This window comes from Melanostigma gelatinosum (assembly GCF_949748355.1).
Source record: "Melanostigma gelatinosum genome assembly, chromosome: 4".
NCBI lineage: Eukaryota > Metazoa > Chordata > Actinopteri > Perciformes > Zoarcidae > Melanostigma > Melanostigma gelatinosum.
The window spans coordinates 30,658,232-30,680,537 of record NC_136637.1 but is presented as its reverse complement, the minus strand read 5'-3'; the positions used below and the strand labels follow the sequence as shown (position 1 = coordinate 30,680,537).

General features: G+C 42.2%; 1 protein-coding gene across 1 annotated transcript in view; it reads right to left on the bottom strand.

Annotated features, from left to right (window-relative positions):
• Positions 1-21,342, bottom strand: part of tmem131 (transmembrane protein 131) — a 46,188-nt gene extending 24,846 nt beyond the window's left edge. The window contains exons 1-14 of the mRNA XM_079267432.1: positions 21,113-21,342; positions 16,047-16,108; positions 15,885-15,925; positions 12,959-13,027; positions 9,774-9,894; positions 4,751-4,867; positions 4,542-4,664; positions 4,383-4,463; positions 3,501-3,651; positions 3,367-3,423; positions 3,213-3,274; positions 2,183-2,291; positions 1,136-1,244; positions 905-1,058 (exon numbers count right to left, since the gene is read on the bottom strand). Coding sequence (XP_079123558.1) covers positions 905-1,058; positions 1,136-1,244; positions 2,183-2,291; positions 3,213-3,274; positions 3,367-3,423; positions 3,501-3,651; positions 4,383-4,463; positions 4,542-4,664; positions 4,751-4,867; positions 9,774-9,894; positions 12,959-13,027; positions 15,885-15,925; positions 16,047-16,108; positions 21,113-21,224 — 1,368 coding nt within the window. The 5' untranslated portion in view covers positions 21,225-21,342. The remainder of the gene's footprint in view (positions 1-904; positions 1,059-1,135; positions 1,245-2,182; positions 2,292-3,212; positions 3,275-3,366; positions 3,424-3,500; positions 3,652-4,382; positions 4,464-4,541; positions 4,665-4,750; positions 4,868-9,773; positions 9,895-12,958; positions 13,028-15,884; positions 15,926-16,046; positions 16,109-21,112) is intronic.
• Positions 21,343-22,306: the final 964 nt, after the last annotated feature.

The window sequence follows — 22,306 nt, the reverse complement described above, 5'->3', positions numbered from 1 at the left end:
TCTCTCTCTCTGTCTCTCTCTCTGTGTCTGTCTGTGTCTCTCTCTCTGTGTCTGTCTGTCTGTGTCTCTCTCTCTGTGTCTGTCTGTGTCTCTCTCTCTGTGTCTGTCTGTGTCTCTCTCTCTGTGTCTGTCTGTCTGTGTCTCTCTCTCTGTGTCTGTCTGTGTCTCTCTCTCTGTGTCTGTCTGTCTGTGTGTGTCTGTCTGTCTGTCTGTGTCTCTCTCTGTGTCTGTCTGTGTCTCTCTCTCTGTGTCTCTCTGTGTCTCTCTCTCTGTCTGTCTGTGTCTCTCTCTCTCTGTCTGTCTGTGTCTGTCTGTCTGTGTCTGTCTGTCTGTCTGTGTCTGTCTGTCTGTGTCTCTCTCTCTGTGTCTCTCTCTCTGTGTCTCTCTCTCTGTGTCTGTCTGTGTCTCTCTCTCTGTGTCTGTCTATATGTGTCTCTCTCTCTGTGTCTCTCTCTCTGTGTCTGTCTGTGTCTCTCTCTCTGTGTCTGTCTGTGTCTCTCTCTCTGTGTCTGTCTCTCTCTGTCTCTCTCTCTGTGTCTGTCTGTGTCTCTCTCTCTGTGTCTGTCTGTGTCTCTCTCTCTCTGTCTGTCTGTCTGTGTCTCTCTCTCTGTGTCTGTCTGTGTCTCTCTCTCTGTCTGTGTCTCTCTCTCTGTCTGTGTCTCTCTCTCTGTCTGTGTCTCTCTCTCTGTCTGTCTGTCTGTCTGTGTCTCTCTCTCTGTGTCTGTCTGTGTCTCTCTCTCTGTGTCTGTCTGTGTCTCTCTCTCTGTGTCTCTCTCTCTCTGTCTGTCTGTGTCTCTCTCTCTGTGTCTGTCTGTCTCTCTCTCTGTGTCTGTCTGTGTCTCTCTCTCTGTGTCTGTCTGTGTCTCTCTCTCTGTGTCTGTCTCTCTCTCTCTCCATCTCTCACATTAAACATGGTTTTGGCCTCCTCTGGTAGAGACACGTTGTGTATCCGGATGGCAAAGCTGAAGGCGTTGGTGAGGAAGATGGGTCTGTCCACGGGGTCCACAGGACTGTCCCTGATGTGGAACAGAGTGGCCGTGTGGTCAAAGCCCAGGTATCTGCCAGAAGACAGGGACAGGTTTAGAGAACTGAACCTTTCCTCACGCATGAAGCCACCGTCTGTCTCAACACTCACCCGTCTAAAACATCTGCCTGGAAAGGGATTTCAAGCTTGGAGTAATTCTTCTCTTTCGCTTTCACCGTTATCTTACCAGAGAACTGATACGGTCTTCTGGCCTTTGAGGCTGCAACGACAAAAATACAGAAACACATCAAAAACAGCAGATAAGCAAACTGCAAAGAAGGACACGTGGCCTCACGAGAGGAAGTTGTGCAATGCTCTAAAGCACAAAACTGCAGTTTAAGAACACGATGTAAAGACTGTCGAACAACGTCCACAGTCAATCGGTAGTACCGCACACAACAAGGCAAATATGTTGATTCATGACTTGTTATTGTAAGTAGAATAAACCTGAAACAGTTCAATGGAATCGTTGTTAAAAAGGAAGTTGAACTTCTCATACAGAAGACTCTGGTGCGTCTTTAGAGGAAGCTGAGGTCAAGCCGCTCAGCGTCTCCTCGTTAGGAGGAAACGGTTCAGAGCGTATTCAAACTAACCGTCGAGCTGATCAGCCCTGAGAGAACTTATTCAGTGAAGGTGTTTCCATAATCTATTCACTTCATCAGCACAAAGGAATCACCTCAAACGAGCACAAAGACTTGTTTTTGGAAGAATTGAGGACGTTTTATGGAGTCGTGTTGTTTCTGTGCAGCTGTTCTGATGCATGTTTTAAATGAGCATAAAAATAGAATTCCTCTTGAAGATAAGTGATATTCTGTCTGAGTCACAGCTCATAGAGTCGGGATGTGGTCGCTCAACCTTTTTATTTTGTATCTCGACAACTTTTAACTCTCCCAGCTGCTGGAGGCCGTTCGTCACAAGCGGTCTGCTGTTTGCGATGACAAATATGAATCTGTTTGAAGATATTTAGCAGAAGTAAGAGATAAAATGAGATGTGAAGTTTCCAGTGTTTGTTATGTAGCCTCACCTCAATCACATGAATGGGGTGGACAAAATAATAGAAACACCTCAACAATTCAAAAGCCTCCAAAGAAAAGCCTCAGACAATCACCAAGGTTAAAACCATCATCGTGTCAAATACGAACAACAAGCAGGACTTACCATCAAAACTAATACTCGCTACTTTGGTGTATCGGCTCTCTCCGGCTTTCAGAGTGACGGCTTTAAAATCCACGGTGACGGCTTCGTTGGACGGAGTCGTGCGTACACTCTGAAGAGCAGAAGACCAGTGAAGCATGAAGGTTAACACCAAGAGACACGTTCACAGGGTTCTGAAGAAAGGATGCAACCTCACAGCGTCGGCCATCACAAGGTTCTACGACTGCACACCTTCTCCAAGGAGACGGGAATGGGTTCTTCTGTTTGGAACCCTGCTATGGACGTTATCGGAGGAGACTATGCTGAAATCACACTGAAGGTTCTGTGGGATCTACAATATTTCATATGACTGAATTGTTATGACAGGTATAGTTTGGAGGATGATGATCTACAACTGTGCTGGTTTCTGATTGTTCGAATCTTTTACATTGTTTGTCATTGAGTATATAACGATAAATATATAGTTATATATATATATATATATATATATATATATATATATATATATATATACATATATATATATATATATATATATACATATACATATATAGTTATATATATATATATATATATATATATATATATATATATATATATATACATATATATATATATACACATATATATATATATATATATATATATACACATATATATATATACATATATATATATATATGTATATATATATATATATATATATATGTATATATATATATATATGTATATATATATATATATGTATATATATATATATATATATATATATATATATATATATATATGTATATATATATATATATATATAACTATATATGTATATGTATATATATATATGTATAGTTATATATATGGTTCTTGTAGAGTGTAAAGTAGAATGGATGAGAGGGTGAATATGCAGGATGAAGATCGATGTTTGTGACTGACTGTTTGTATCGTTAGGTTCGTGACGTGTTGTACTTCTCTTCTTGACCTTCATCAACTGAAAGTGAAAGGATTGAGAGACAGAAAGGCTGCAGAGGAGACCTACTGTTATAGGAACGTCTTTTGTTCCAGAGTTTAAAAGGTGCAGATTCAGCAGTTTGGGACGATCTGAGAGACAAAAAGGAGCAGAGGAGTGAGCAAAGAGTCCGAGAGAGGGAACGAAAAGCTCCAGATGGATCTCCTCATGTCGGGTGTCATACCTTGTGAGCGCAGAGTACCAAAGTCCAGCATCTCTGTGGACGAGTAGATACCCGGAGCTGCAACACAGGAGTCAGAGGAGGTTGAGCTGAGAGAGGACAGGACGACACAGAGTGTGACCGTGACAAAGACCCACCTGATGTGACCTCCACCTCCACGGGGAGGATGATGAACTGGTCTTCGTTGGTAGCGTTGGTTTTGATCCGGATGAACGCCGTGTGGTTGTCGACGTCTCTGGACGAGAAGCTGGCTCTCATCACGCCCTTCGTCTCGAACGGAGGAATCTCCTGCCGGGACGAGGTCGACCACGTTTAGACAATAAACGCCAACATTCCTCCGTTATTACCCATATGTGACGATACTTTGATTCAGAACACTCCAGCATCAGTGATTAGTGCGGCACAATAAGCACAGAGCAAGAATTTAAGTAAAAAATGTGAAAATGGACAATAAAATACGATCAAACAAACAAACAGAGTGTTAAACGAGGCTGTAGCTGTAGAAGAGTGGAGCGTGCATGTTCTGAAAGGATCACTTCTGATGAATTGATATCATTGTATGCAGCTCCTTCACGAGTCTCAGTTTACTCTCTACTTCTGTTTCCTGTTTCCCCGTCACACACGGTACTCTCATTGTTCCACAGTTGAGATTAATTGAGGACGTTTCGTCCAGTTTTGCTGCTTGGATTCAGCTTTTGTAACCTCAGAATGAACAAATGTAGTTTTAATCTTGAAGATGTTTGGTCAGCAGAGACGTGGTCGATTTAAACTTTACCAGAAGATGTCACAAGCTTCTGCTGCTTACAGTTACATTTCTTACAATGTAACGGTTCGTTCAAGATATTTAGCAAAAAAAGACCAAAACCGCTGAAGTCAGAAATAAAAAGAGACGTAAACACAGACGGGAGCAACATGGAGAGGACATCACGGCGTGAACGGCTGCATGTACACGGTTTATCCTTCGTCTTCTAAATGAAAGAACAGGACTCGACACAAACGCAGTGAGACGTGAAACTCACCCATAGTTTTCCAGTTCCTCCTTGTTGACCTGTAGGAAGCTCCAGATGAAGATCTCCACCGCTGGAGTACATCTCCACCACCTGGAGTCAGACGTGGAACATGAACACACCACATGTGTCACATGTGTCACAGACAGACAGACAGACAGAGTACTGTACCTGCAGCGGTTCACTGAAGGGGTTGTGGATGTTTATGAGAGGAGAGAAGCTGCTGTTGACTGGGACTCGGGCCCCGATGAACGGCCTCAGTCTGAAGGGGTTCGGGATGCCGACCCCAAAAACCTCCAGAACAGAGACCAGGACAGAAAGAAGAGTCACGCTTTCTATTAGAAACCATCACAAGTGGACGTACTGTCTTTGGTCCATACCTGGTACGTAAACACTCCGTGATGAGACGTGTTAATAAATAAAGTGTTTTCTACGTTCCCAACTACTCGAGCCAGAAACACGACATCGAACGATGTGTTTCCTGCTGGTGGGATTATCTGTGGAGAGAACACAACATATGAATATCTATATATAAATACTAGTGCTGGGCAAGTTAACGCGTTCATTTCACGTTAATGCATTCATTAATTAACGCAGCCAATTATTTGATTGTGCGTCAACGCATTTTTAAAATGTATTATTATGATACTTTTCTGTTTTTGTTTTGTTTTTTTAATTGAAAGACAAGAGACAATACATATCCATAGCAACAAGAGGATGAGAAGAACAGTGGGATAAAAGCCAGACTCGTACATCGTGACTGGAACAGAACAGAATGTTCACAATGTCTCGTAAACACCGACGGAGACTGCTCAGCAGATACTAAACCCTCCGACCGGTTCATTGCTGACTGATCCAGAGTGTTGGTCAGACAGGAAACTCTACATACTGTCAGAGATGCTCAACACCAGAGCCTGGTCTGGTTCACTCTGGAGATAATCTTATAGAACATATAGAAATGATGTCTGAACCTCCGTTGTGAGCTCTGGGTTTAACTGGAACTAAAAGTACAGATTGTTCGACTTTGTTCTCCAGAGTCTCATCTAATGTCAATACAAATACACAATGCAGAGTATACTCAAAGTATTAGTACACAGCTGATGAACATGGTGAGCTGATCTCTGGGACTCTCTTTGACGGGAAGATTTAATCAACACATGTTTATTAAAGAACGCAGGAGGATCATTATTTACTCATCAGGTCTTTATGATTCTACAGGCAGAGTTTGAGACGTTCTTAAAGATTCCAATAGCGGAGAGAAGTCTGGTGAGGTTATGGAATCAGATACAACTTCACATTAGAGCCGAACTAAAGCAGTCAGTAACACACCAGAGGCCTCGTGCTGCTTCCTCTCACACAGCATTCTGAAGACCGAACCACTGAAGCACCTCCAGCACACGCCGTTAGAACCAACAACCCTCCGCTCCATGTCACAACTAATACAACGACGACACTAAACCAGGAAATGCAGCAGCGCTGCTGAAAGCCACGGAACCCGTCTGTCCTGAAGGGGAAGTCTTCATGTGCAGGAAACTAAACCGGATTCATCTGCTTTATTTGAGCTGATGAACGCTCAGACTCTGTTACCCTGACTCTTCTATTCTGCATGAGAAGGTCTTTATATATGTTGTGGGGTCGTGTAATTACAGCATCACTAATGGATGAGCACGAGCTGCAGAAGGACTTTGTTTTAGAAGAAAGAGACGCATGTAAAGTGAAACGCAGTTATCAAACCCTCTGACTGGAGGTAACGCAGCGCTTCGACTGGTCGCCTGTGAGCGCCGTCGTTTCGTCGTCAACGGATTGTTTTTATCCCAGTGAAACAGAAGTCAGAGCGTCTTCAAACGTCTGCACTGAGACTTCTTCCTCGAAGGAAACAGAAGCATGTGAGCGGTGTACAGAGAGGGATTCAAATCAGATCCTACGTGATTGGAGCGCTAGAGAGTGGGCGGGGCTACAGAGGACCTCCTGTATCACCAGAAGGTGCAGAGAGAAGGATGGACGTCATGTACTGGTGGACACGAGCTCACACGAAGACACCTACAGAGACCCTGAAGGTCTCTTCCACCTGTTTGGACGTCCTGTTTCCAATGTGGGTCACATTAAGAAGCTGAATATCTTTTACACAACGTCACAAAGAAGTACGACGTGGGCTGTTGAGAAGTAACTCGTTCCTAAAAATATTCTTTTCCATATTTCTACATTCAGAATTGTTTAGGAAAAATATATTCTGTGCATTTAAGACAGACTACGCAGCTCACAAATACAAATAGAATAGTTAGGAAGAACGCGCAGTGTGCACTTAAAGTGTCATTTAAAGAAGTTCATGAATAAGGAACGGAAGAAAAGTGTGTAACAACATTAAAGTGTGTCAAAACATTAATAAAGTGTGTAAAGACATTAATAAAGTGTGTAAAGACATTAAAGTGTGTCAAAACATTAATAAAGTGTGCAAAGACATTAAAGTGTGTAAAAACATTAAAGTGTGTAAAGACATTAAAGTGTGTAAAGACATTAAAGTGTGTCAAAACATTAATAAAGTGTGTAAAGACATTAATAAAGTGTGTAAAGACATTAAAGTGTGTAAAGACATTAAAGTGTGTCAAAACATTAATAAAGTGTGTAAAGACATTAAAGTGTGTAAAGACAATAATAAAGTGTGTAAAGACATTAAAGTCTGTAAAGACATTAAAGTGTGTAAAGACATTAAAGTGTGTAGACATTAAAGTGTGTAAAGACATTAAAGTGTGTAAAGACATTAATAAAGTGTGTAAAGACATTAAAGTGTGTAGACATTAAAGTGTGTAAAGACATTAAAGTGTGTAAAGACATGAATAAAGTGTGTAAAGACATTAATAAAGTGTGTAAAGACATTAAAGTGTGTAGACATTAAAGTGTGTAAAGACATTAAAGTGTGTAAAGACATTAATAAAGTGTGTAAAGACATTAATAAAGTGTGTAAAGACATTAAAGTGTGTAAAGACATTAAAGTGTGTAAAGACATTAAAGTGTGTAAAGACATTAAAGTGTGTAAAGACATTAATAAAGTGTGTAAAGACATTAAAGTGTGTAAAGACATTAATAAAGTGTGTAAAGACATTAAAGTGTGTAAAGACATTAATAAAGTGTGTAAAGACATTAATAAAGTGTGTAAAGACATTAAAGTGTGTAAAGACATTAAAGTGTGTAAAGACATTAATAAAGTGTGTAAAGACATTAATAAAGTGTGTAAAGACATTAAAGCGTGTAAAGACATTAATAAAGTGTGTAAAGACATTAAAGTGTGTAAAGACATTAAAGTGTGTAGACATTAAAGTGTGTAAAGACATTAAAGTGTGTAAAGACATTAAAGTGTGTAAAGACATTAAAGTGTGTAAAGACATTAAAGTGTGTAGACATTAAAGTGTGTAAAGACATTAAAGTGTGTAAAGACATTAAAGTGTGTAAAGACATTAAAGTGTGTAAAGACATTAATAAAGTCTGTAAAGACATTAAAGTGTGTAAAGACATTAAAGTATGTAAAGACATTAAAGTGTGTAAAGACATTAAAGTGTGTAGACATTAAAGTGTGTAAAGACATTAAAGTGTGTAGACATTAAAGTGTGTAAAGACATTAAAGTGTGTAAAGACATTAAAGTGTGTAGACATTAAAGTGTGTAAAGACATTAAAGTGTGTAAAGACATTAAAGTGTGTAAAGACATTAAAGTGTGTAAAGACATTAAAGTGTGTAGACATTAAAGTGTGTAAAGACATTAAAGTGTGTAAAGACATTAAAGTGTGTAAAGACATTAAAGTGTGTAAAGACATTAAAGTGTGTAAAGACATTAAAGTGTGTAAAGACATTAAAGTGTGTAAAGACATTAAAGTGTGTAAAGACTTTAATAAGTGTAAAGACATTAAAGTGTGTAAAGACATTAAAGTGTGTAAAGACATTAAAGTGTGTAAAGACATTAAAGTGTGTAAAGACATTAATAAAGTCTGTAAAGACATTAAAGTGTGTAAAGACATTAAAGTGTGTAAAGACATTAAAGTGTGTAAAGACATTAATAAAGTGTGTTAAGACATTAAAGTGTGTAAAGACATTAAAGTGTGTAAAGACATTAATAAAGTGTGTAAAGACATTAAAGTGTGTAAAGACATTAAAGTGTGTAAAGACATTAAAGTGTGTAAAGACATTAAAGTGTGTAAAGACATTAAAGTGTGTAAAGACATTAAAGTGTGTAAAGACATTAATAAAGTGTGTAAAGACATTAAAGTGTGTAAAGACATTAAAGTGTGTAAAGACATTAAAGTGTGTAAAGACATTAAAGTGTGTAAAGACATTAAAGTGTGTAAAGACATTAATAAAGTGTGTAAAGACATTAAAGTGTGTAAAGACATTAAAGTGTGTAAAGACATGTTCTAAGAGCTGCTTTGGAACAGAAGCTTCCTCTCTCACGTCTTTGAGTTTAGGAGCACAACTGAAACAAATCTAAACCTTTCGTTCTCTTCTGAGGAACCAGAAACCAGCCGTAGAGGATCTGAGCGCTGGTTATTTAGAGCTCTTTACACGAGTTAGAGGACTTTAAACTGGTGCGTGGAGGCTCAAGCTCCGGTTAAACTCGAGTCTCTGAGCGAAGGAGTTCATACTCTGTGAAACTCCAGAGAATGAACAAACAGAACGAAGTGTGAAGAATGAAGAAGACAACGAGCTGTGACCGACTGACCTCCACTGTCGAGAATATAACGCTCTCACATTCATCAACTACTTCATCACCTTCATACAAACCCTGTAGAGAAACAAGTCCAGTATGACACATGTTCTAAAGAAACTAAGGCTGAATATGAACTATTTGATTTAGCTGATCAATATTTACTCACGAGGATTTTAAGACTTCCTGTTTCTAAACATGTAGAAATGAATTGTTGTTCTTCAGACGTGTAAACGGTGTTTTCATCAGAGAGCCATTGAGACGCTCAGTAAGTTACATAACCTCAGAGGACACCAACATGGTTGGTGTCCTCCGTCCAGCTGCAGAGCTCTGGAGAAGCTTCTCTCCCAATAGAGCTATTTTTAGGAACATCTCCTTTATGACTCTATCAATAACGACGGTTCATTGACGTGCATCAGCCTTCATCTGTAAGACTTTAGGGACATGCATCATCATAATCAGTGGTTGTGTTTCCTACTGAAGATGGAGAGTGTTGAGTGTGTGCATTGGAGCTGGTGTGGTCACATGTTTGCTGGTTTATGAAGAGCTCGACCACCGAGGCTACCGGAGCCTGAAGCAACGACTAAAGGAAGCACATGCGTCCTCATTAATCTCCCGTTTACAATAAGAACGTGATCACACTGATCTCACTTATAGAATAATCCTCCTCCAGATAGAACAACATCAACATGAACAGAGACGAGTACTTACCCTGTTCTGGAAAAAGGAGGCGTGGAAATGTGCCGTTGTTGCTGATATTGATATCAAACTAATTTCCTCCGAGCTCGGATTATGTAAATAAACTTTCTCCATTTTGGGCATTCCAACGGGTCTGTGGAGAAAGAGGAGGAGCTTCTGTGAGACAAAGACGACAACAACAACAACAACAAATCTACAGAAAACAAAGAGTGAACGTAGGAGCATTAAAACATTAAAATATGATGTCTGGAGCAGTTTAATGACTCGTTATTTAAACAGAGTCTGAAGCAGTTTAATGACACGTTATTGAAACAGAGTCTGGAGCAGTTTAATGACTCGTTATTGAAACAGAGTCTGGAGCAGTTTAATGACTCGTTATTTAAACAGAGTCTGAAGCAGTTTAATGACTCGTTATTTAAACAGAGTCTGGAGCAGTTTAATGACTCGTTATTGAAACAGAGTCTGAAGCAGTTTAATGACTCGTTATTGAAACAGAGTCTGGAGCAGTTTAATGACTCGTTATTGAAACAGAGTCTGGAGCAGTTTAATGACTCGTTATTTAAACAGAGTCTGGAGCAGTTTAATGACTCGTTATTTAAACAGAGTCTGAAGCAGTTTAATGACACGTTATTGAAACAGAGTCTGGAGCAGTTTAATGACTCGTTATTGAAACAGAGTCTGGAGCAGTTTAATGACTCGTTATTTAAACAGAGTCTGGAGCAGTTTAATGACTCGTTATTTAAACAGAGTCTGGAGCAGTTTAATGACTCGTTATTTAAACAGAGTCTGGAGCAGTTTAATGACTCGTTATTTAAACAGAGTCTGAAGCAGTTTAATGACATGTTATTGAAACAGAGTCTGGAGCAGTTTAATGACTCGTTATTTAAACAGAGTCTGAAGCAGTTTAATGACTCGTTATTGAAACAGAGTCTGGAGCAGTTTAATGACTCGTTATTTAAACAGAGTCTGGAGCAGTTTAATGACTCGTTATTTAAACAGAGTCTGAAGCAGTTTAATGACACGTTATTGAAACAGAGTCTGGAGCAGTTTAATGACTCGTTATTGAAACAGAGTCTGGAGCAGTTTAATGACTCGTTATTTAAACAGAGTCTGGAGCAGTTTAATGACTCGTTATTGAAACAGAGTCTGGAGCAGTTTAATGACTCGTTATTGAAACAGAGTCTGGAGCAGTTTAATGACTCGTTATTTAAACAGAGTCTGGAGCAGTTTAATGACACGTTATTGAAACAGAGTCTGGAGCAGTTTAATGACACGTTATTGAAACAGAGTCTGGAGCAGTTTAATGACTCGTTATTTAAACAGAGTCTGGAGCAGTTTAATGACACGTTATTGAAACAGAGTCTGAAGCAGTTTAATGACTCGTTATTTAAACAGAGTCTGAAGCAGTTTAATGACACGTTATTGAAACAGAGTCTGAAGCAGTTTAATGACTCGTTATTTAAACAGAGTCTGAAGCAGTTTAATGACACGTTATTGAAACAGAGTCTGGAGCAGTTTAATGACTCGTTATTTAAACAGAGTCTGAAGCAGTTTAATGACTCGTTATTGAAACAGAGTCTGGAGCAGTTTAATGACTCGTTATTTAAACAGAGTCTGAAGCAGTTTAATGACTCGTTATTTAAACAGAGTCTGGAGCAGTTTAATGACACGTTATTGAAACAGAGTCTGAAGCAGTTTAATGACTCGTTATTTAAACAGAGTCTGAAGCAGTTTAATGACACGTTATTGAAACAGAGTCTGGAGCAGTTTAATGACTCGTTATTTAAACAGAGTCTGAAGCAGTTTAATGACTCGTTATTGAAACAGAGTCTGGAGCAGTTTAATGACTCGTTATTTAAACAGAGTCTGGAGCAGTTTAATGACTCGTTATTGAAACAGAGTCTGGAGCAGTTTAATGACTCGTTATTTAAACAGAGTCTGAAGCAGTTTAATGACTCGTTATTTAAACAGAGTCTGGAGCAGTTTAATGACTCGTTATTTAAACAGAGTCTGAGTCTGAGAGGAGAGGAGGGAGCGGAGAGGAGGGAGAGAGAGGAGAGAGAGGAGAGAGAGAGGAGAGAGAGAGGAGAGAGAGGAGGAGAGAGAGAGAGGAGAAAGAGAGGAGAGAGAGGAGGAGGGAGAGAGAGGAGAGAGAGGAGGAGAGAGAGGAGGAGGGAGAGAGAGGAGAGAGGAGAGAGGAGAGAGGAGAGGAGAGAGGAGGAGCTGAAACATGTGAATAGATGATTATTTAACACGTAGAGACTTGTGAGTCTGGGACTACGAGCACTCGGTCCAGATCTTTACGTCGTTCACAGATTTACCTTCATTCACTCAAAACGTTCAGGGGTCAAAGGTGAAGTCTGAGATTGCGCTCTTTGTTGACGGGTATCTGTTCGGCTCTTTGTGATTATGTTGTAGAAAAGAATAATCCTCCTCAGACTGAATGTCATGTCTTTACATCATTCAAACATTAACGGACTCTCAGACTTCACCTTTAACCTTTAAGACCCCGATGCCTGTAACCATAGCGATGCACCGACGGCCTGCGAGTGTGTACTGAGGGAAAAGAGCATCCACTCTGAACAAGAAGTCAACAAAGAACAGCGGGAAAGAAACTCCAAGGTGTGTATTTCATGTAGTCACATCGTGTGTATGTTCATGTTATGTTCATTATAACATTATACAGGTGGAGGCTCCTGCTCTGAGATATTATTTATCTGTTTGTTCATTTTTATTGTATTGTTTAAATTGTGCAAAATAAACTAAAGTAAAATAAACTAAATAAAACTAAACTTGTGTCCCACAATAAAAACATGATGTTCATAAAAACACTTATGCTGCGAGACACATTTAGGATAAAAACCACAATAACAATAAGTATGATCAGCACCCCTTGGCTCCGCCCACAACACCCAGGTGAAGCTGGGTCAGGTGTGCTGCACCCACAGTCACAGGAATGTGGTCTAATAAGTCCTCTGCAGGTGAAGTTGGGTGAAGTTCTAAAGATTCCTCGGTGATGCGTCAAGTTGGCAGAATGAAGGGCGGTGACCTCACAACCCTAAAGAAGGTCTAACACCTCAGCGGAGCTTCTTCAATGATCTGCGACACGAATGTCTCTTCATACACTCCAATAAGCTCAACATGCAGAAGCGGCAAGTGTCTCAAACAACAAAAGACAGAATGAATCAGACACTCACTGTTCGTGGAAGTCCAACATCGGCGGTTCGAAGCGTATCGGGCGGCAGTTCCCTCGGTGCGGCGCCGCGCTGCAAGAGACAGGAAGCAGAAGAAGAAGTGACAGCAGCAGCCAACACACACATGTATCCATGTTTGTGTGCACTTCAAACAAACCAGAGAAACAGACGCATTAAGACGGCCACAGGGGCCCCTCTCTTAAAAAGCCTCTCCGGGAAGAATCCATGTATTAAAATGATAAACAACAAAGTGGAGGAGAAGCTGAAGTACGTCTCCTGTCGCGGTCGGAGTGTCACAGAGGCAGCTGGCGTTGAAGAGCTCGGTCATAACTCACCGGACCTGTTTGGCTGCAGGAGGATGCTCACAATAGACCTGAGAACTCTTTGTGTTCACGACACGGTAACAGGAGACGCCATGTAAATCATCAGGGATGAGGGCGGGGCTTATTGTTTCATTGTGAAAACAATACCAGTTATCATACAAACACACTGGAACCAAGTACTTTACTAGAGTACTCGCTACCTCTCCACTACACCTCAGAGGTACATAATAGAATAGGAAAACATTTGACCCATTCATCAATACTTTGGACTACTTTTACTTCCGGTCTAGTCTAGCAGAACGAGTATTTTCAGTGTGTATGAATACTTGTACTGCAGTAAAGAGTCTGAATACTTCTTCCACCTCTGAATGAACAGAACTGAAATAGTAAAATGGCCACAATTACCACACGTAAGGGAACACTGGTGAAAATGTTTTGCATAAGTCCTCCACTAACATGTAATCACTCCAACATCGCCCTGGAGCCCCCTATAGCCGCCCTATAGCTCCACTATAGCCGCCCTATAGCTCCACTATATCCCCCCCATAGCCGCCCTATAGCCCCCCTATAGCCGCCCTATAGCCGCCCTATAGCTCCCCTATAGCCGCACTATAGCTCCCCTATAGCCGCCCTATAGCCGCCCTATAGCCCCCCTATAGCCGCCCTATAGCCCCCCTATAGCTCCCCTATAGCCGCCCTATAGCTCCACTATAGCCCCCCCATATCCGCCCTATAGCCCCCCTATAGCCGCCCTATAGCTCCACTATAGCCGCCCTATAGCTCCACTATAGCCCCCCCATAGCCGCCCTATAGCCCCCCTATAGCCCCCCTATAGCCGCCCTATAGCTCCACTATAGCCGCACTATAGACCCCTATAGCCGCCCTATAGCCGCACTATAGACCCCTATAGCCGCCCTATTGCTCCACTATAGCCGCCCTATAGCCCCCCTATAGCCGCCCTATAGCTCCCCTATAGCCGCCCTATAGCTCCCCTATAGCTCCCCTATAGCTCCACTATAGCTCCACTATAGCCGCCCTATAGCCGCCCTATAGCTCCCCTATAGCCGCCCTATAGCTCCCCTATAGCCGCCCTATAGCTCCCCTATAGCTCCACTATAGCCCCCCTATAGCCCCCCTATAGCTGCCCTATAGCCCCCCTATAGCTCCACTATAGCCCCCCTATAGCTCCCCTATAGCTCCACTATAGCTCCCCTATAGCTGCCCTATAGCCCCCCTATAGCCCCCCTATAGCTCCACTATAGCCCCCCTATAGCCGCCCTATAGCTCCACTATAGCCGCCCTATAGCCGCCCTATAGCCCCACTATAGCTCCACTATAGCCGCCCTATAGCTCCACTATAGCCGCCCTATAGCTCCCCTATAGCCGCCCTATAGCCCCCCTATAGCCGCCCTATAGCCCCCCTATAGCCGCCCTATAGCCGCCCTATAGCCCCCCTATAGCTCCACTATAGCCCCACTATAGCCGCCCTATAGCTCCCCTATAGCCGCTCCCCTATAGCCGCCCTATAGCTCCACTATAGCCGCCCTATAGCCGCCCTATAGCCCCACTATAGCCGCCCTATAGCTCCACTATAGCCGCCCTATAGCTCCACTATAGCCGCCCTATAGCGCCACTATAGCTGCCCTATAGCCGCCCTATAGCTCCACTATAGCCCCACTATAGCCGCCCTATAGCTCCCCTATAGCCGCCCTATAGCTCCACTATAGCCGCCCTATAGCCGCCCTATAGCCGCCCTATAGCCCCACTATAGCCGCCCTATAGCTCCACTATAGCCGCCCTATAGCTCCACTATAGCCGCCCTATAGCTCCACTATAGCCGCCCTATAGCTCCCCTATAGCTGCCCTATAGCCCCACTATAGCCGCCCTATAGCTCCACTATAGCCGCCCTATAGCCGCCCTATAGCTCCACTATAGCCGCCCTATAGCTCCCCTATAGCTGCCCTATAGCCCCACTATAGCCGCCCTATAGCTCCACTATAGCTGCCCTATAGCTCCCCTATAGCTGCCCTATAGCCGCCCTATAGCTCCACTATAGCTGCCCTATAGCCGCCCTATAGCCGCCCTATAGCCGCCCTATAGCTCCACTATAGCCGCCCTATAGCCGCCCTATTTACCACGGATCTGTTCCACCTCTTCACCACCAGGCTCTATAGCAGACCTGGCGGCTCTTTGACTGGTTTCATGCAGCTCTTACATTCATATCAAAGTTTGTGTTTTTTTAATGTGCGTGTTCGCTTTGCTTGAGTTCAATACGGTATTTTCGTCAAACGCGCATGTGCGTGAGATGAAAATACCGCAAAGTTTCCCAGTCGGGGCAAGATCATTTGAGAAAACGCAGAAAAAATGCGTCATTAGCGCATTTCAAAGCTTCACATCTTCAGCGCCACTTCAGCTCACTCCATGCTAACATCCACCAGGAATTTCCAAAAGGGACTGAACTTCACAAGCACAAGTTGGTCACTTTGAAAAGTCAGGCAGAAAAGCAGATCTGTGGAGCACTAAATACTACATGTAGTACACCAACTATGACGACATGTACATAAACATACAGTATGTGTGTCTGAGGTTAGGACATTACACTCACCTTTGTTGATGATATAAACTAAAATCGATGTCAGACTCTGCCTGTAAAAAGAAAGAGAAGTGATTAAACTATACATGACATTACATTAAGAAGTTACTGGGTGAATATTTCTGTATTCGTAGTGTATAAATAAAGAAAGTAATAAAACATAACAGTGCTTACCTGTAAAAGGCTCCCCTCACCAAAATGTAAAACTTCTAGAATTGTGTCTGACTGGATGAATGCTGTAAAAAACCAAAAACAGGAAGACCGAATCAGTATCGTGACCATCATCATCATCCCCGTGACCATCATCATCATCCCCGTGACCATCATCATCATCCCCGTGATCATCATCCCCGTGACCATCATCATCATCCCCGTGACCATCATCATCATCCCCGTGACCATCATCATCATCCCCGTGACCATCATCATCATCCCCGTGACCATCATCATCATCCCCGTGACCATCATCATCATCCCCGTGACCATCATCATCATCCCCGTGACCATCATCATCATCACCGTGACCATCATCATCATCACCGTGACCATCATCATCATCCCCGTGACCATCATCACCGTGACCATCATCATCATCACCGTGACCATCATCATCATCACCGTGACCATCATCACCGTGACCATCATCACCATGACCATCACCACCACCACCACCATTATCATCACCGTGACAATCATCATCATCACCGTGACCATCACCACCACCACCATCATCATCATCACCGTGACCATCATCATCATCACCGTGACCATCACCACCACCACCATCATCATCATCTTCACCGTGACCATCATCCTCACCATCATCGTCATCACTGTGACCATCATCATCGTGACCATCATCATCACTGTGACCATCATCATCACTGTGACCATCATTACTGTGATCATCATCATCATCACTGTGACCATCATTACTGTGACCATCATAACCATCACTGTGACCATCATAACCATCACTGTGACCATCATCATCACTGTGACCATCATCATCACTGTGACCATCATCATCACTGTGACCATCATCACTGTGACCATCATCATCACCATCACTGTGACCATCACCATCACTGTGACCATCATCATCACCATCACTGTGACCATCATCATCATCATCACTGTGACCATCACCACCATCACCACCATCATCATCACCATCACTGTGACCATCATCATCATCATCACTGTGACCATCATCATCACCATCACTGTGACCATCATCATCATCATCACTGTGACCATCATCACTGTGACCATCATCATCATCATCATCACTGTGACCATCATCATCACCATCACTGTGACCATCATCATCATCACTGTGACCATCATCATCACCATCACTGTGATCATCATCATCACCATCACTGTGATCATCATCACCATCACTGTGACCATCATCACCATCACTGTGACCATCATCATCACCATCACTGTGACCATCATCATCACCATCACTGTGACCATCATCATCATCACTGTGATCATCATCATCACCATCACTGTGACCATCATCATCACCATCACCGTGATCATCATCATCACCGTGACCATCATCATCATCACTGTGATCATCATCATCATCACTGTGATCATCATCATCACCATCACTGTGACCATCATCATCACCATCACTGTGATCATCATCACCATCACTGTGATCATCATCACCATCACTGTGACCATCATCACCATCACTGTGACCATCATCATCACCATCACTGTGATCATCATCACCATCACTGTGATCATCATCACCATCACTGTGACCATCATCATCATCACTGTGATCATCATCATCACCATCACTGTGACCATCATCATCACCATCACTGTGATCATCATCACCATCACTGTGATCATCATCACCATCACTGTGACCATCATCATCATCACTGTGATCATCATCATCACCATCACTGTGACCATCATCATCACCATCACTGTGATCATCATCATCACCATCACTGTGACCATCATCATCATCATCACTGTGACCATCATCATCACTGTGACCATCATCATCACCATCACTGTGACCATCATCATCACTGTGACCATCATCATCATCATCACTGTGACCATCATCATCACTGTGACCATCATCATCATCATCACTGTGACCATCATCATCACCATCACTGTGACCATCACCATCACTGTGACCATCATCATCATCATCACTGTGACCATCATCATCACTGTGACCATCACCACCATCATCATCATCACCATCACTGTGACCATCACCACCATCATCACTGTGACCATCACCACCATCACCACCATCATCATCATCATCACTGTGACCATCATCATCACTGTGACCATCATCATCATCACTGTGACCATCACCACCACCTTTGAGAACGAGAGCAGTCTGTTTCTAATTAGAAGTGTGAGTTTTAACACTTGAAGGTGAAACTACAGAAGTGGATATTTCTAGAAATTGATTTCTGCAAAAGACTCCGTCTCCCAAATCTATAAAGCACGAGTCATCAGATCTTCATCATCCACAAAGTGATATTACCAGTAAAGAGAAAGTCCCCGTTGTGCTGCTCTTAGTGCGACGCGTTTCATCGACTATAGAGAACAAAAGACTGTTCTGGTAGTTCATCGAATAGCTGATTTTAAATCACCAGGTGTTTAACACAAATGAACAGTACTGAAGGTTTTCTCTATTTAATAACATCATGAAACTACTAATGACAACAATTATTTGAATCAATAAAAATACGATCTGTTATTTCCTAATCATTTGAACTGTGTTTTTATAAAGAAAAAAAACACAAAATGACTAAAACAAAGTGAAAGTACAACATTTAGTAGTTTGATGGTTTACAGACTTCAGAGGACAGAGATCTGGATCCCTGTAGACCAGCTGATGTAATCAACCAGCAGAGATCTGGACCTGTTAATATGGATCATCAGTGATCGGTTATTAGTATCAGTGATACAAGTTATGTCTGCTCCCTTGTGTCTCTTGTGCTGATCTGATCCGTAGGAATCTTCCAGCTTGGAGCCTAAAGTTTGACTCTATTGAGCCGCTTCTCCCCCGACACGACATCCTGTTCACAGCTCACTGTGTTGGTTATAAAACATGTCTCAGCACATCTGATCGCCTGATGCAACAACTCACGCTTTCATTTTCCTTTTTAGATCTCACTGCTGACATCACACAGCTCTACACTAGAGATATTCTACAATGGGTGAGCATCTGAACTTCAAGTTCACCTTTTCCTGGTGAGTGTAGAGCTTTTCATACAGTGTCTTTGTGAAGAACACAAGAGTGAAGAAAGCAAAGCTCAGCCTGGTCTCACTGAATGCTGCAGAAACAACATTTAGTATGCAAAAAATAACATTCATGCTTCCTGCGTGTCGTGTTACACCGCGAGGTCTGTGATGATTGGCGCGTGGATATACTAGGGTGACATGTGAGGAAGACTACCTGTGGTGGGAGAGTCAAACGTAAAAGCACTGTCAACACCAGTGTCCATGTCCCAAAGTGTTGCTGAGCTGCGTTAGTGACGTGCTTCACGTATTTATGTTGTGTAACATAACTGCGTGGCGTAAAATGACACATGAAAAGCCTGAAGTATGTTCACATGAAAGTCCTTCAAATGTGGTGCTAGTTATACTCCTTCCCATGAGATCAGGTTTAAACCATAGTGGAAGTTACATCACTTTGAAATGATTACTAACAAAACAACAAGCTGAAAATCCTCCTCATCCTTTTGGACCGATGGCCGAGTGCAACCCAGAGTTTCGTGGCCAAACAGAAAGGAAGCAGGACGTTTCATCATTTCTCTCATTTGCATCACGTCATCACTGCAAACACGGACCAGTTTAACTTGGTGCGGATAGTTTAGACAGCTACGCACAGCTAGCAGTGAGCGCGTTAACACCGACTCTGGTTTCTGAGCTTTACAGAGTTGAAGAACGACGAGGCCCAAAACGAACAGACACAAGAACAGTTTGCTCCTGCAGGACATCACTCTGACCAAGAGATAAATCAAACACTGCTGCATTGTTGGTCATTGGTGCCTTATATTAATAATATACATATATATTTCAATACACACTCACATACTAGTGTACATAAGAGTCTATGCGTTGCTTGTATTTGTCCAGCTGTGTCTGTCTGTGGAGGTGATGCGTTGAGAGAGATTACAGATTCATAGTGTGTGTTCACATACTTGGGCAATAAAGTTGAATCTGAGTGATAACTTCCTTTATCGCTCAAGTGTTAAGATAAAGTCACAGATTGTGTTGCACGTGCAATGGGACCCAATGTAAACACTTTATAGGCACCAGACACGTTCCTGTAAAGGTTGGCCCTGCAGCTCATCTCCTGTGACCTCACATGTTCAGTAGATCAGACAGCTGGACCCTCCGGTCCTCTGGACTAATAACACAACACCGACTCCTGCCACCGGTCAGAGCCAGCACAATAAATCACACCTCTCAGCCACGTTTACAAATATCAGCTGACTGATTCAAACATGTCCTCTATTGAGAGGAAGTAATGTCAGGAAGCCTGAGACGTGTTGCAATTATAACTAATTCCAACACATGAAGATCACACTGCAGGATATGTTTTTAGTGTCTAACAATGCAGCACGATATTGTAATAGGTCAATATTGCATAACTTTGTAAATGTAATCTTATATTCTGTTTTAAGGTTTACTTTGTAACATATGTCTCTTGGAGCATTTACAGCTATGTTTGTATTAATGTGTCCCTAATAAACCAATAAATAAATAAATAAATAGCTAACAGAAGCTAGTATTAGAGCTAGTTATGATGCTAACAAGCTGCTCTTATTCCGGATTACTTCTCTATGTTTGTGATTAAAGGTGTTCGTCTGACTTTAGCCTTATATGGACACAACATGACAACAAGCTACAACTGAAGCTAACGTTTACTGTTTACCGTCAAAAGGCCACACAGAGCTAACGGAAAGCTAGTTAGCACTTTACTGATCAACTGTTAAACCAGCTCCAGTTTGTAGTGACAGTTCGTGATACATGTTTAAGATAAACAACTACGTTTAGCGGGGTTTAAACGTTAGCTAGCAGACGTTACCGGAGCTAAATTAGTTAACTGTGTCAAAAAGTATTGCTATGTAACGTTAAGTGCCTTACGTAGAAATATGCCTACGGAAGTTAGCGCTACCTGCTACATGCTAATGAAGTTAGCGCTACATGCTAAGTTTACAAACCTTGTTTATTGGCCCGCGCGGTTTGAATAAAAGCAACAAATAACATCCTCAATAATCCGAAACATGGTGGTCTTCTTCTTGTTGAACTCGGGGCTCGTTCTTCACTCGCCATGCCGCAGTTTGTTCTTCTGTTACGGTGACAACAACAGAGCGGGTGAAGCTCTTCTTCTTCTTCTGACTCTGTCAATCATAGCCGAGAGGGACCAGCTAGCTAACTAACCACCGAGCAGGACGTCGGCCTCTGTGTGTGTGTGTGTGTCTCTCTCTCTCTCTCTCTCTCTCTCTCGCTCTCGCTCGCTCTCTCTCGGCTTCTTCTTTTTGGTTCCGTGGTGGTGTGTGGTCGATGGTTTTAGGGGGCGTACCGCCATCTACCGTACCGGAAGATGCAGTGTAGAGATAAACACATCAGTCCCTTTATTTTTACATTATTTGGTCAAATAAAGTAATAATTAAATGATATATGTTGTTTTTACATTTTATATTGTTTTCAAAAACAACATACATATTCTAAACGGGCCCAACTTGAGTCTCACAACTTAAGATGGGAACCAGAGCCTTCAGATATCAAGCTCTTCAGGTCCAAGTTTCAGCCCGGGGGGCAGAAACCCTCACCACATTTAAGAGTAGGCTTCAGACTTTCCTTTTTGATAACGCTTATATTCAGGGCTGGTTCAGGCTTATATTTAGGGCTGGTTCAGGTTTATAGTTAGGGCTGGTTCAGGCTTATATTTAGGGCTGGTTCAGGCTTATAGTTAGGACTGGTTCAGGTTTATAGTTAGGACTGGTTCAGGCTTATATTTAGGGCTGGTTCAGGCTTATAGTTAGGACTGGTTCAGGTTTATAGTTAGGACTGGTTCAGGCTTATATTTAGGGCTGGTTCAGGCTTATATTTAGGGCTGGTTCAGGTTTATAGTTAGGGCTGGTTCAGGCTTATAGTTAGGGCTGGTTCAGGCTTATAGTTAGGACTGGTTCAGGTTTATAGTTAGGGCTGGTTCAGGCTTATAGTTAGGGCTGGTTCAGGCTTATAGTTAGGACTGGTTCAGGTTTATATTTAGGGCTGGTTCAGGCTTATAGTTAGGACTGGATCAGGTTTATATTTAGGACTGGTTCAGGTTTATAGTTAGGGCTGGTTCAGGCTTATAGTTAGGACTGGTTCAGGCTTATAGTTAGGGCTGGTTCAGGTTTATATTTAGG